Here is a 12,634-nt window from a genome sequence, read left to right on the forward strand (position 1 = left end):
TAGTAGTAGTAGTAGTAGTAGAGTAGTAGAGTAGTAGAGATAGTAGTAGAGTAGAGAGAGTAGAGAGAGAGAGAGAGAGAGAGAGAGAGAGAGAAGAAGAGAGAGAGAGAGAGAGAGAGAGAGAGAGAGAGAGAGATTACAGTCTCATGATTATTAGATAGAATAATATCTAAATACATATATTATAATTAAACGCCGAGGTAGAGACAAAGTTTAAAATTGATTTGTTATTATTTAATACATATTATTATTTATTATATTATTATTTATTAATTTTAATATTCAAATATTGATGAAATATTAATCCTTTGTGAACCAATGATTTCATTTAAGATAACTCTCTTTTATTTTAATTGTAAATTGCTCGCTCAATTTTTATGAAATTTGACCTACGAGGTAATTTTTTCATAATGCTTTATTCGAATCTGAGTAATCTTGAATAAAAAATTCAGACTAGTGAAAGTTTAATATGGCGAAACAGAAATTATATAAAAAATAGTAATTGATTATGAAAAATGAAACTTAGTTTTAGGGAGTTTTTAATTGCAAAGTAAAATAAATATCATATCAAATTTCCAATTTTGCTTTATTTGAAGCTTATCATGTTACATACTTAAACAATTATTACTGACCTTCAAACTCTGATTACAATTATTACAAACAATTATTTCCAAATTAACTTTCAAGCTCTGATTATGACTCTGTAACACTAGACCTTCTTTTATGGTTACTATTCTTTTAAATTTGATATTTTCAGGATACAAGCAAATTCAGAAGTGCTTCACGATAATCAAATTATTTCTTTGAAATTGAAATTTTAGAATTTCAAGACCTAAATCGAATTTATTTTAGCGATCTAAAAATTTTTGGGAAGCAAAATCTTCCATAATTTATTCTGTTAGAAAGTTCTGTACTGAAAGAGGTGTTAAAGTTTTTTTAATTTTAGAATAAAAATAATTAAGAGAAATTTTTTTTTGCTGCTTTTTTATATTTCTTTAAAAAAAATTTAAAAATTTTTTCAATTAATTAAATTAAATTAATTGAAATAAATAAGTAATTAATTAATTAAATTAATTTAATTTAATTATTATTTTTTAATTGAAAAAAATTTTTTTATAAAAAACTGTTTATATTAATATTAAAAAAATTTGTTTTACTACCCATGAAAAAAAAGATATAAAAAAAGATATAAAAAGTGAGGACTAATTGATTGACCATCTAACTCCATCTAGTGACGAATAAACAAATGCAAAGCGAATACAATAAAATTGTGTTGCCATCTATCGCCATTGGATGCAATTAAATAGTCAGCAATAATAAGAAACTTGATAATTTCTCCTTTATCAATCAACATGATTCGACATTTTGCAGCGCGCGACTTTTTCTTTCGATTTTATCCCTTATCGACCGAGGAAGAATTTAACCGTTTCGTATGGGATTGTGGCATGTTGTCAGCATTGACATCAGCATCGGTCGAAAATATTTACTACGCGCCGGGAGACGCCAGGAGGACTGTGGAGGACTGAGAGGAGACGCGTGACGATGTACGCGTGCCGAATCGAATAACCGAATAATCATCTAGCAATTTTCTCTTCAGCATACGATACGAGTTTTGTGGACAGATTGGATACGTTAGCGGATTAGCGGCACGACAGGAGAGTTCGCGTAGAGTCTTGCTGTTAGTCATCGTGTTCCGGATGTCGCGCGCCGTGTGGTAAACAGCGGTGAACACTGGTGTCTCGCGACAACCGTGGCGGGAAAGCGACGACTGGTCGTCGCTAATTTGTAACAAACGCGCGGAGCTTTTTCTCTCGAGCGAGTACAAATGGCACTGCTATTCACCAGCATGTGGGACTCGACATTGCTCCTGAATACTCTAACCCCAAAATTCTACGTCGCCCTCACCGGTACGTCGTCCCTCATCTCCGGTTTGATTCTCATCTTTGAATGGTGGTACTTCAGGAAGTATGGTACTTCGTTCATCGAGCAAGTGTCACTGAACCACATCTCGCCGTGGATCGGCGGAGGTGACAACGCTAACGATGGCAATGGTACAAGCCTCAGCAACTCAGGAGGATCCTCCAATCATCAGAACGTGCCCGAGTGTAAGGTCTGGCGCAATCCGATTAATCTCTTCAGAGGCGCAGAGTATCAAAGATTTTATTGGGCTACTAACAAAGAGCCTCTCACATATTATGACATGAACTTATCTGCACAGGATCATCAGACATTCTTTACCTGTGAAGGTGATACTGGTATGATCCGAATACATACCTTATTTGTTCATAAAAAAACACTTAGAAATATCAGTTGTTGATATTCTGAATTAAATGTATAATTATTTTAATCATAATATATCTGTATGAAAAATTTAAATATTAGTAAGGATGCTTTCCAACAAAAAAATTTAAATTCTTTTTACCTGAACTTTTTACATTGTTTATTTTTCTTCCTTTTCCCTGAATATTGAAGAAAAAGAAAAGAGTAAAGATGAACTATGTAAGAAGTTCAGCTTAAACAATATGACTTATTACATTCTTGTGTTTGCCAATGTTAAAGATGAAATATAATCACAAAGATTATCTTATAGTAGATCTGTTTTTTTTTAGCTAAACTTTTTCCATGTTCTTCTTTCTTCCTTTTCTCTTTATATTGAAGAAAAGAAAAGAGAACAAATGAACTACATAAAAAGAATTTAAAAGAATAGGTCTTCTGTATCTCTTGTTGAAAAGCGCCATAAATTAAAAATACTTATTGTTAATTTCAAGATGTTTGATCAATTAGAGATTAATTCTGTCCTTTTGATCTTAGATATAAGATATTTTGAGAGATACGTAGCTAATAAATTCTTCTCTTATAGGTAAAGCAGAGTACGAGATCATGCAAACAGCTTGGAGAGAGCGCAATCCAGTAGTGAGGATACAAGCGGCACACAGTGCTCTCGATCGTAATCCTGATTGTGCACCAGCTTATATTCTTCTTGCGGAGGAAGAGGCCACTACTATCATCGAGGCGGAGAAGATCCTGAAACAAGCTTTGAAAGTGGCTGAAAACAATTATAGGAAATCACAGAATACTCAACACCAGGGATCCATAGCTGAGGCAATACACAGAAGGGATACGAATGTATTAATCTACATCAAAAGAAGACTAGCAATGTGCGCGAGGAAGTTAGGAAAACTTAAGGAAGCGGTGAAGATGTTTCGTGATCTCACAAAGGAGGTACCGCCCATCATGAATGTATTGAATATCCACGAGAATTTGATCGAGACCCTATTGGAGATGCAGGCATACGCAGACGTGCAAGCTGTTCTAGCCAAGTATGATGACATCAGTCTGCCCAAATCGGCAACTATTTGCTACACAGCGGCGTTGCTGAAGGCCCGTCTGGTGGCAGACAAATTTTCACCCGATATTGCTAGCAAACGCGGTCTGACCACCGCCGAGATGTCGGCAGTAGAGGCAATCCATCGGGCTGTAGAATTCAATCCTCATGTACCCAAGTATCTCCTGGAAATGAAGCCGCTCATCTTGCCTCCCGAGCATGTGCTAAAACGTGGTGACTCCGAAGCGATTGCGTACGCGTTCTTCCATCTGGCACATTGGAAGCAGATAGAGGGTGCCCTAAATTTACTCCACTGTACTTGGGAGGGCACGTTCAGGATGTTACCTTATCCACTTGAACGTGGGCATCTGTTTTATCCATATCCAACGTGTACTGAATGCGCCGACCGGGAACTCTTGCCATCGTTCCACGATGTCAGTGTTTATCCGAAGAAGGAACTGCCCTTTTTCATTCTTTTTACCGCCGGTCTGTGCTCGTTCACTGCACTGTTGGCTCTGTTGACTCATCAATATCCGGACACCATGGGCGTAGTCGCCCGTTCGATGCTTGCCTGGTTCTCCCATCCGTTTTATTATCTTCTTGACAAACTAGCTATCTTGCCCTCTAACTTATTGCAGCAGCTCTCTAGAATATAAGGCTGTATTTCCATATGATCTCCATTAATATAAGGACTTATTGTGATACTTGCGACATACTTATTGCTTTATTTCTACTGTAGGCGTCTTTATGAGGTATGTAAATGTGTAAAAGTTCCAATTTACAATTTTTGTCGTGACTGATACCGTACTGATATCTTGTAACGACGATTATGTGTTTATGTACCGTTAAGTTCGAATCTGAACTCGAAACAACGGACAATGAGTATAACAGTAATAAGAATTTTAGGCAGTAACGTTTTTGTTACGCGTATATATAATATATATATAAATTAGTAATATATATGTATGTATAAAATACGAAATAATTATATAGACTATGTATAATATCGATATATTGTATAATATATGCGTATATATATATATATATATTATATAATATATTATTATATAAAATGAGGAAAGATGTATCATCGATCAATCATTACATCACTAGTACTGATATGCAGTTATACAAATTTATGCGAAGTAGCAGTTGGGTGCTAAATAAATTGTCTTTGTTTTTATCGCATTCATATTTATTCAATGATGGATATTACCAATAGCTTGTAATGAGGTGAAAGATCAAGGCAAATCAGAGATCTTGACATTTCACGTGTCGATAGAACAGGAAGTAAGTTCGGCCATTTTCAATCGACCAAGGGTGAAAGGATTAACAACATCCTTTTGCATATTCTTTCGCGTATCCTTTCGCAATCATTCTTACACAGCATATAACAACGAGAATGTTAATATCCTTCACGTAATTATACGTATTATATATTATACAATTTTTACGAGAGCCCGCCGAAACCAAAAAATAAAAGACCACCAACGTGTTACAAGTATCGACGGATTAGTTTCGCATTCTCTCAATCATCCTATAATCATATCCGATTTCTGGTCTGCCTGTCTATTGTGAGACGGTTATGATAGAGAAGAAGAGACAGCGGGAGCGAGAGAGAAAGATATAAGACACTTGGAAGTCAGAGGGCCCAGGTCTCTCTGGTACTCCGGGCTGGCTCCAGCCGCAACTTTGATTTTGTTTCGAAAACATTCATTCTCGATTAAATTCTTAACTGATATAGTATAATAAGGTGAGATAAAATTTGTCATTTCATATATATGTACAATATCTCTTTATAGTTTATCTATATATATCTATATAATTTACTTAAACGGACATATGTACGTAAAACGTCACGCGAGGAATTACGATTAAATAATTATCCTCCATAAACACAGCTACTGCGCTTCTGGCATTCACAGCTATGGGAAAGGAAGGGAGAGGGAAGGGGGAATGAAATGTTTACGTAATATAAGAACATGTAAAAACTTTCAAATGTGATCCTTAAGATTCGCTATAGTATAATGCTTAGTCCTTAATTTCATACCGCGTGTACAATTAGATGTATTTATCGAAGAATTACTAATCTACGAAATAGGAAATATTTTGAGTATTCGCCTCCCGCTAATGTCCGAGCCTATGTTTTGTACGTAGCCTTCTCGCGCACTTGCTAAAATTACGTTAGAATTCCCCGAGGAAATTCGCTGATTTTGCCCTACCGTTTAGTAGGCTCTTTTTATTGCCGCGAATTATCTACGAAAGTCCACGCAATTTCTCTCCATTTTTTTTCTTTGCTATATGTACAAATTACAGATTGTCCGCTTCACGCTCAATCAGCTCCATGCTAAGATTGCCACGTTAACACATCACTTCACTGTGTCTAGGTTTAATCATCTTCACGTTCCTCTACACAAATAAGGCACCTTTAACAAATTACGCTTTATATAAGCTACACTCGATTTAGCAGTCCAACGCCCTCAGTCAATGACGTCACGTCTGCGCTGCGGCGATAGCTATGCGGCTAATTCGCAATTTGTCAATCGAGGCATACGTAAACAACAGCAGTCTTAATGTATCGAACAAAAAACGTTATATATAGTGAATATATGTAATCAACTGGACCAAAATTCTCATAGATCATTTCCTTCTTTCATCACCTAATTTCTCAAACGACGATAAATATTTTTAACTTTCAACGAAGCGCGCTCACCCTTCAACTAAGTTCATGTTCTCTTAAGATATTCATATATTCCATTCATCTAGCGAAGTTTCTTAATTTATCAAACATCGAGATCGCTTTGAATTCTGCTAAAAATATTTCATATCGTTTTTGCCCACCACGAAAGCAAGGAATAACTCGAACTCAAAGAATAGCAATCTATTCGAATTCTATACGTTTAGCCTAATCGAGGCTATCTACATGTTCAAGAGGAAAGCGGTTTTTCCACTCTAAAACGTCATTTGTGCTTGTGGAATGCTAGAAAACAGCGTTGTCCAACCGAAATTTCAGCTCACGTGCCCAGAAAAAGCTTTCTGCCTTTTCCTCTGCTATCGTACAATCATTACGCAAAATTACAGTCTTTATTTACATAATGAAACTAAACTAGAAGCTTCTCAAAATATAGGATATTAAGCATATAGGAATTTAGGCAAACACGTTTATCGAAAAATTGAGAAAATATCTCTAAAGCCAATTAGAATAAACAGCAATACATAATGAAATCAAGTCTTTTTTACGTTACCGTATTTTTATCATAACTTGTGAATATATGAAATACAAATTACTCGACACGATAGATTGACTATATGCTTCCTGGCCGGCACGTAACTGCCGATTGGTCAACAGAGTTATTAAATAGATGTAAAAATTGTGGAAGAAGTACCACAAAATATATTGATGTCCTTCCTTTTTATCACGAAAGAGTTTTAACCGAAACGTGATAGACAGAGAAGATTAGTTAATCTTGATATTAAAGAGTACCGTTTGCGAAATATTGATATCGATCATAAAGTTTAGTGGACCACGAGTGAATGCTGCCTTCGACTAAATCCTCAACATGTCGACGTAATTGATCCTCCGTTAATGTGAGGTGGAATCTATTCTTGAGACCTTGAACAGTTGCCGCTCCACCACTGCGGAAACACGGAAGCTGAGAGCCTATGGGAAAAAATCAATAAAACCTATTGAAATATGCGGGTTAAAAGTGCACGCCAACAAATGTATGAACGAACAGTCTTTATTACTTACCCGACAACATAATCTCAACGAGGTTAACTATCTTCTCCATGTGCTTCCGCGCCGCAATTAAGCCTTGAAGAATGAGGCTTTTAAATTCCTCGAAGAGCTTGGATTGATTGCCACCCATCACCTCGACAAATTCCGGCGTCAGTTTAAATGGGCTAGTTTCAAAGCCGAGATTTCGCGGCGAAGTTGACAAAATGAATCCAAAATCTATGTGGATTAGATGACCATCACTGTGCAACAAAATATTGCCATTGTGACGATCTTTTACTTGAATAAGATAGCTGACGAGGCAATACGCGGCACAGCTCTGAATAAAATTTCTCTGCGCCATACGGAACGTTTCTGAGGTAAAAGGGCCGAATTCTCGTTCGAAATATTGGAAAAGTGTTAATTGGCACTGCTTCTTTACTTGGTGGAGTGAGACGGTGTTCAGGATAGGTTCAATCAGACCACTGTCGTTTGACAGACATAGTATTCTGTGACAAAAAATCAAATTGTCATTCAAGAGCAGAATCATCGAATATTATTATACAACGAATTTAATATATTAACAAATTATATATCAGTTAATAATTATTTCCTCAATAAAAGAGAAGAACAATTAACTTTTTTCACAAGACGAAAATTTCCAATAGTAACTCGCACTTACTTATATGGTCGTACCCAAAGGGGCACTTGTTCGTCTTGCCAAATCTTTTGCAACATTGAGAGTAACTGTGAGGCGAGAAGTTCTTGTCTGAGATCATCACCGCATTTTACGATAACCGCGAGTAATCTCCAAGATGCCAAGTGCCCATAAGGGCTGGAAGCTCTTATGCGTCGTTGCTTCTGCTCCCATGGCTCCTTGAGAACTGCTGCCGATGGATCCTCGGGATCATGACTGAAAGTTGCGCTCGGCGTAGCTGCCATTTCGCTTAATCTTCTTTTGATGTCGCCTGGTACAAAGATTGGTTCTCTGCTATCGGATGATTCTTGACTCAATTGTGATATGGTATCCCGATCTTTTGGTTTACGAAGCTGTAAATACTGAACAAATGGAAAAATTAAAATATAAATTAGAATTAAAGAGATATATATAAGGTTACTCGAATAAAATATACCTGCTGTGTGATCTCGTCGTCTTCCTGACTCCAACAATCATTAGGATCGTCATCGGGGAAATTAAATGCCACATCTGTATTTCTAACAGAATAAGGTGAGACATTTTTTACAGGGGTTTGTCGTATCGCCGAATTCTGTTGACTATCTGAAGTGGATATGTTAGACTGTTCGCCGCCTGTCAAGTTCTCCTCAGACTTAGTATGCCTTAACGAGCTGCCCATTATTTTCGTCGGCACGGGCGATGTATATAAATCCTCCACCTCTAATACTTCCACATATATTATATAAGGTGCCTAGAATAGTATCAATATAGAAATCGATATTCAAGTGACAAATTTTGCAGTAGTGCTGAGAAAGTGAAACGAAATGTCTGCACCTTATCTTTGCTATTAAGAACGGCGGCGTATTGTGGCGGAACTCGCACGATATGATGCGGTATCGTACTGTGCAGAGGAAGCCACACCCTCGCAGGGAGATTCAAATTAAGCGTATTGAGCTCTGCCACTAATTGAACGGTTTTACTTTCCTTTGTTGGGATAGTCCCGAGCAATTTACCAATTGATATTAGAGCTTGAATAAATTCGAGTTCTGGCGCGAGTCGGGGTGCCTATAGAACATACAAAATTCATTAAAGCTTCAAGTACAACGCTTGATATTTTCGTACAAGATAACTCACATTGCAAAAACAATCAGTTTTTTGGCCTCGCAAATCGTTCACCACACCTTGGCAGGAATAGAAGCAGGTACAGCCGTTATCAAACGCTCGACCAGAGCTCAGGTCCCCAAGACTTACTTTATTTATTATACCTTTTGAAGAATATTGAATGATCGCACATTGTGAAAATAATTCACGTGATACATAATTTATTGGTTTAAAATACAAGTCATCTTAATTTAAATAATTACCGGAATGGCTACGGCGTATAGTCTGGAATAATCCAGTAGCGTCGGACTGAGATCTTTGGTGGGTTTTCTTATTCGGTGACGTAAGAGTTTGTGTCGAGGGCAATGGTGATGGCGCAGGAACTTGCAATCCAGCAACACGCTGCTTTCGACCCTCATTTCCCTTTGGCCTAAATAACATTACACATAGAAATAAATCTTTACTTCAAATTCATATATGATTATTCCTGAAGCATTAATCTACCAACATTTCCAAAATACAAAAATTTTCCATTGTTTTCTGTTTATTAATCCTACCTGAGTTCATCTGACAGGATGAGATTTTTCAACTTGGTCCCATGAGACTTCTTCTTTGACGGCAAATGAGCATCAGAACTGTAAGCGTCTAGCAGCCAAGCACATTTTAATGAGAAATCTGCCGACTGTCTACATCTGCAAAACATTCATTTAATTTCAATCCATCCGAATCATAACGCCATTCATAAAATAAGTAATCAAGCGATCTTCTAATAAAAATCCTATTTACCTATGGACAAGATATGGATAAAGGACTTCTGTTACATCGTGAAGTTGTATGTACATTACAACTAATTGTGGTAAATAAAAGTCCACATCGTTATCCGGAAAGCTGAACATCTTGTTACCTATAATATATATCATATTTACTGTCAACACGGTGCGTTAAAAAAATTTTATTTCACAAAAACGATATTTGGAAAGTTATATGTGATGAAAATAACATTATTCGAATGTGATACGTGAAACATTTTTTACTGATGTTTACCTAGATAACTCTGAACGCCAGGTTCTTTGGAATTGAACAGATAAGATATAGCCATGGACATGTCAAATATCTGACTCTCGAAGAGTCGCAGCAGACAGCCTTCGGAGGGTTTCGGTTGCTTCGTCTCTTGTTTTTGTCGACGGACGGTGTCCGATTGCTTTTTCATCGTCTCCACTTCTTGCTGCTGCGTTGCAGTCGTGCCGCAACAGAGGGTCATGGCCGCTCCGGCTAATTCGTTCTGGCTCGTATCGGCCACGGACGGCGATGACGACACTTGCATAGCGCCTTGATAAATATCGACGCATTCCTGATAGTTATGTTGATCGCTACTGTCACGTTCTCGCACACTCACGTTTGATCGCGGTTCCTTCGAGCAACATTTAACATCCTCGCACCGAGAACGGTCACCGTTGCTTTCGTTCTCGGGGGATACAGAAGACGCTGGACTGTCACTGAGACGCGTGGACAGTTCTACAGGTGACACCGGCACTGACATCGACACTGACACTACACCGGCACTGTTCTCCATACCGTCCACCGCATCGACCGAATATACGTCACCCGGCTGCGACACGGATGAATCGAGGCTCTCACGGCTGTGCAGATGATCCACACTGGATTCGCGGGTAGCGGGCGCATTCGTGGCGTCGCTCGAGCCGCTGTCAGAGCCACAGAGAATACCAGAATCGTCGGAACCGAGACTGGCCAGATCTTCGCGTTCCCGCGCAGTGCGCGCGCTCTTTCCACATGATCCCGAGGACGACGATGATACCGTTGTCGTCTTAGAGACCGACGAAGGCGCGGGATTCTCGCATTCCGGACTCGGAGTAACGTCCACTTCTGGAATCCGTTGCAAAGCGGAGTCCAAACTCCGATTTCTATGATGGTGTGTCAGCGTCGTTGCGGCCGCCTGAGGCACCGGCGGTAATAGGATACCCATTGATCTAAGAATAATAAGATGTATAACTTTATGATTAATAGTCTATGCATTGTCATTTCCTCGAATATGCTGTATAGCAGTGTATAGATACTTCGAATTTTGCAAATGTATTTTTGATTTTTTAATACAAATAAAAAAAAGATAAAAATACAAGATGTTTTAAATTTTTAGAGAAATATTCTATATATATATATATATATATATATATATATATATATATATATATATGAGACGACCTATAGAACTAATATATATATTTATTTAATTTCTTTATCTTACAAAGCAATATATTCTTCTCATAGTCTATTTTCTATTTTATTTTACAAATATACAGTTTGATAATATCTTTAATATTGTAATATTACTATCACTCACAATATTATAATATCACTATTCTTCGATGCTTCTTAATGCCTTAAACACTGTATTTTTGCGTTTAAATAATTTTTCTTCTTTTTTGCGTTGCAAAAGAGCTTATATTTTATCATCTAAGTATGTTATTAGAACATTAAACCACTTTTTTATAAGTAATATTTAAACTTTTCTTATTATAAGTACATATTTATTCTTCCGTAAGATTATTTTTCCGGACTAAAAAGAATTGCACAAAACAATGGCTAGTTCCAGTTTCCAGTTGGCGACACAAAGTGCGACCAATGAGGAAAATAGATACAACAGTACCGCGCGTGATTGCGATTATTCGTTGCGGTGATTATTAATATTGATGACGCTGTCGCCGCCGCTGCCAATTTAAATATCTCGGCTTGTATTCCTCCGTTTTATATGCGACATAACTTCCACTCGTATCGTCAATTCCGACGTCGTGGACGCCGTGGCGTCGATCGCATACATGAGGCAAATTTACGATCGCTTTTATTCAACAAGTGCCAGGAAATGTCGGAGGCGCGCGCCAGACGCGTCACAAATAGCTCACGCGTGTGTCGCGGAACGACCTCGCCGAGTATTCACGGAATCGAAACAGATACCTGAAGTCCAAACTGTGGTTTCGTTGATGCGTGGTCAGTCTGCTGCGTGGACTGATCGACGGATTCGGCCGACCGTGCACGAGAGGAACATTACAGCTGGCCAGTTTGTGCCGTTTGATGTGTGTCACGCTTTCCTGGCGCGTAGGTCCACCAGTCGGCGTCACTGTCACCACTTCGCTCATATTAGAGTCGAATACGAGCATCGGCTCGGCTAACAGTCATCTGCTGGCCATGCTGGGGCTTCACCTACAAAACATAAGAAACTGAATCAGTGACATTTCTCGAATGTTGAAAGTATGCGACAACGACATGATAAAAAAGATTCTTAGATTTGATATATTAGATATCCTATATAAAGATATGGGAAAAACAATTTTATTATACAGATTATTTTATTCATACAGCACAGATCATTTTAGCAACACTGCAACTTTCCAGCAACATTGCAACATTGCAGCAGTGATGCTTCTGTGTGTGATTTGTGTATAATATACCTAAAAAAATATAAAAGCATCGTGTAATAAAATATATATCTCATATAGTACAAAACTTGCAGCAATATTGCTGTAACATTACTAAAATATTATAATATTGTTGGATTAATCTGTGCTGTATTATGCACGCTCATTCTTTATGATTCTCAAGCGATTTTTCGATAATTATACACGATCAGAATCACGGATATTATAATAAACGTGCTAATTAATGTTATACCTTTAATACGATAATTTTCTGATTCTTTACTACATAAGTTATTCGTGTGACTCTTACATATACTTTTAGAAAATATTTATACAGAAAAATATTTATACCTACATAAGTAATATTTACTTGTTTCAAATATTTT

At 37.5% G+C, this 12,634-nt stretch overlaps 2 protein-coding genes across 2 annotated transcripts; one reads left to right on the forward strand and one right to left on the reverse strand.

Moving 5' to 3' along the window:
* The first annotated feature begins 1,825 nt into the window (after positions 1–1,825).
* On the forward strand, positions 1,826–3,981 carry LOC105627780 (protein ST7 homolog). The gene is made up of 2 exons (XM_012209060.1): positions 1,826–2,255; positions 2,861–3,981. Exons 1-2 carry the CDS (start codon positions 1,826–1,828, stop codon positions 3,979–3,981), a joined length of 1,551 nt encoding a protein of 516 aa, XP_012064450.1.
* A 2,817-nt stretch (positions 3,982–6,798) lies between these two features.
* On the reverse strand, positions 6,799–12,354 carry LOC105627782 (phosphatidylinositol 4-kinase beta). The gene is made up of 11 exons (XM_012209061.1): positions 11,788–12,354; positions 9,862–10,805; positions 9,604–9,721; positions 9,375–9,509; positions 9,081–9,247; positions 8,851–8,981; positions 8,551–8,781; positions 8,174–8,467; positions 7,723–8,099; positions 7,077–7,549; positions 6,799–6,986 (listed from the first exon to the last, which is right to left on the reverse strand). Exons 1-11 carry the CDS (start codon positions 11,988–11,990, stop codon positions 6,799–6,801), a joined length of 3,261 nt encoding a protein of 1,086 aa, XP_012064451.1. The 5' UTR covers positions 11,991–12,354.
* Between the last annotated feature and the right edge of the window lie 280 nt (positions 12,355–12,634).

The sequence above is a fragment of the Atta cephalotes genome (assembly GCF_000143395.1).
Source record: "Atta cephalotes unplaced genomic scaffold scaffold00010, whole genome shotgun sequence".
NCBI lineage: Eukaryota > Metazoa > Arthropoda > Insecta > Hymenoptera > Formicidae > Atta > Atta cephalotes.

Bases quoted from the DNA above. Each gene is read 5' to 3' on its own strand.
- LOC105627780 (XM_012209060.1), top strand. From the start codon at position 1,826: ATGGCACTGCTATTCACCAGCATGTGGGACTCGACATTGCTCCTGAAT. The intron at 2,256-2,860 runs GTATGATCCGAA...CTTCTCTTATAG, and splicing joins TACCTGTGAAGGTGATACTG to GTAAAGCAGAGTACGAGATC.
- LOC105627782 (XM_012209061.1), bottom strand. From the start codon at position 11,990: ATGCTCGTATTCGACTCTAATATGAGCGAAGTGGTGACAGTGACGCCG. The intron at 8,982-9,080 runs GTAATTATTTAA...ATTCTTCAAAAG, and splicing joins TATACGCCGTAGCCATTCCG to GTATAATAAATAAAGTAAGT. The intron at 7,550-7,722 runs GTAAGTGCGAGT...TTTTTGTCACAG, and splicing joins CTTTGGGTACGACCATATAA to AATACTATGTCTGTCAAACG.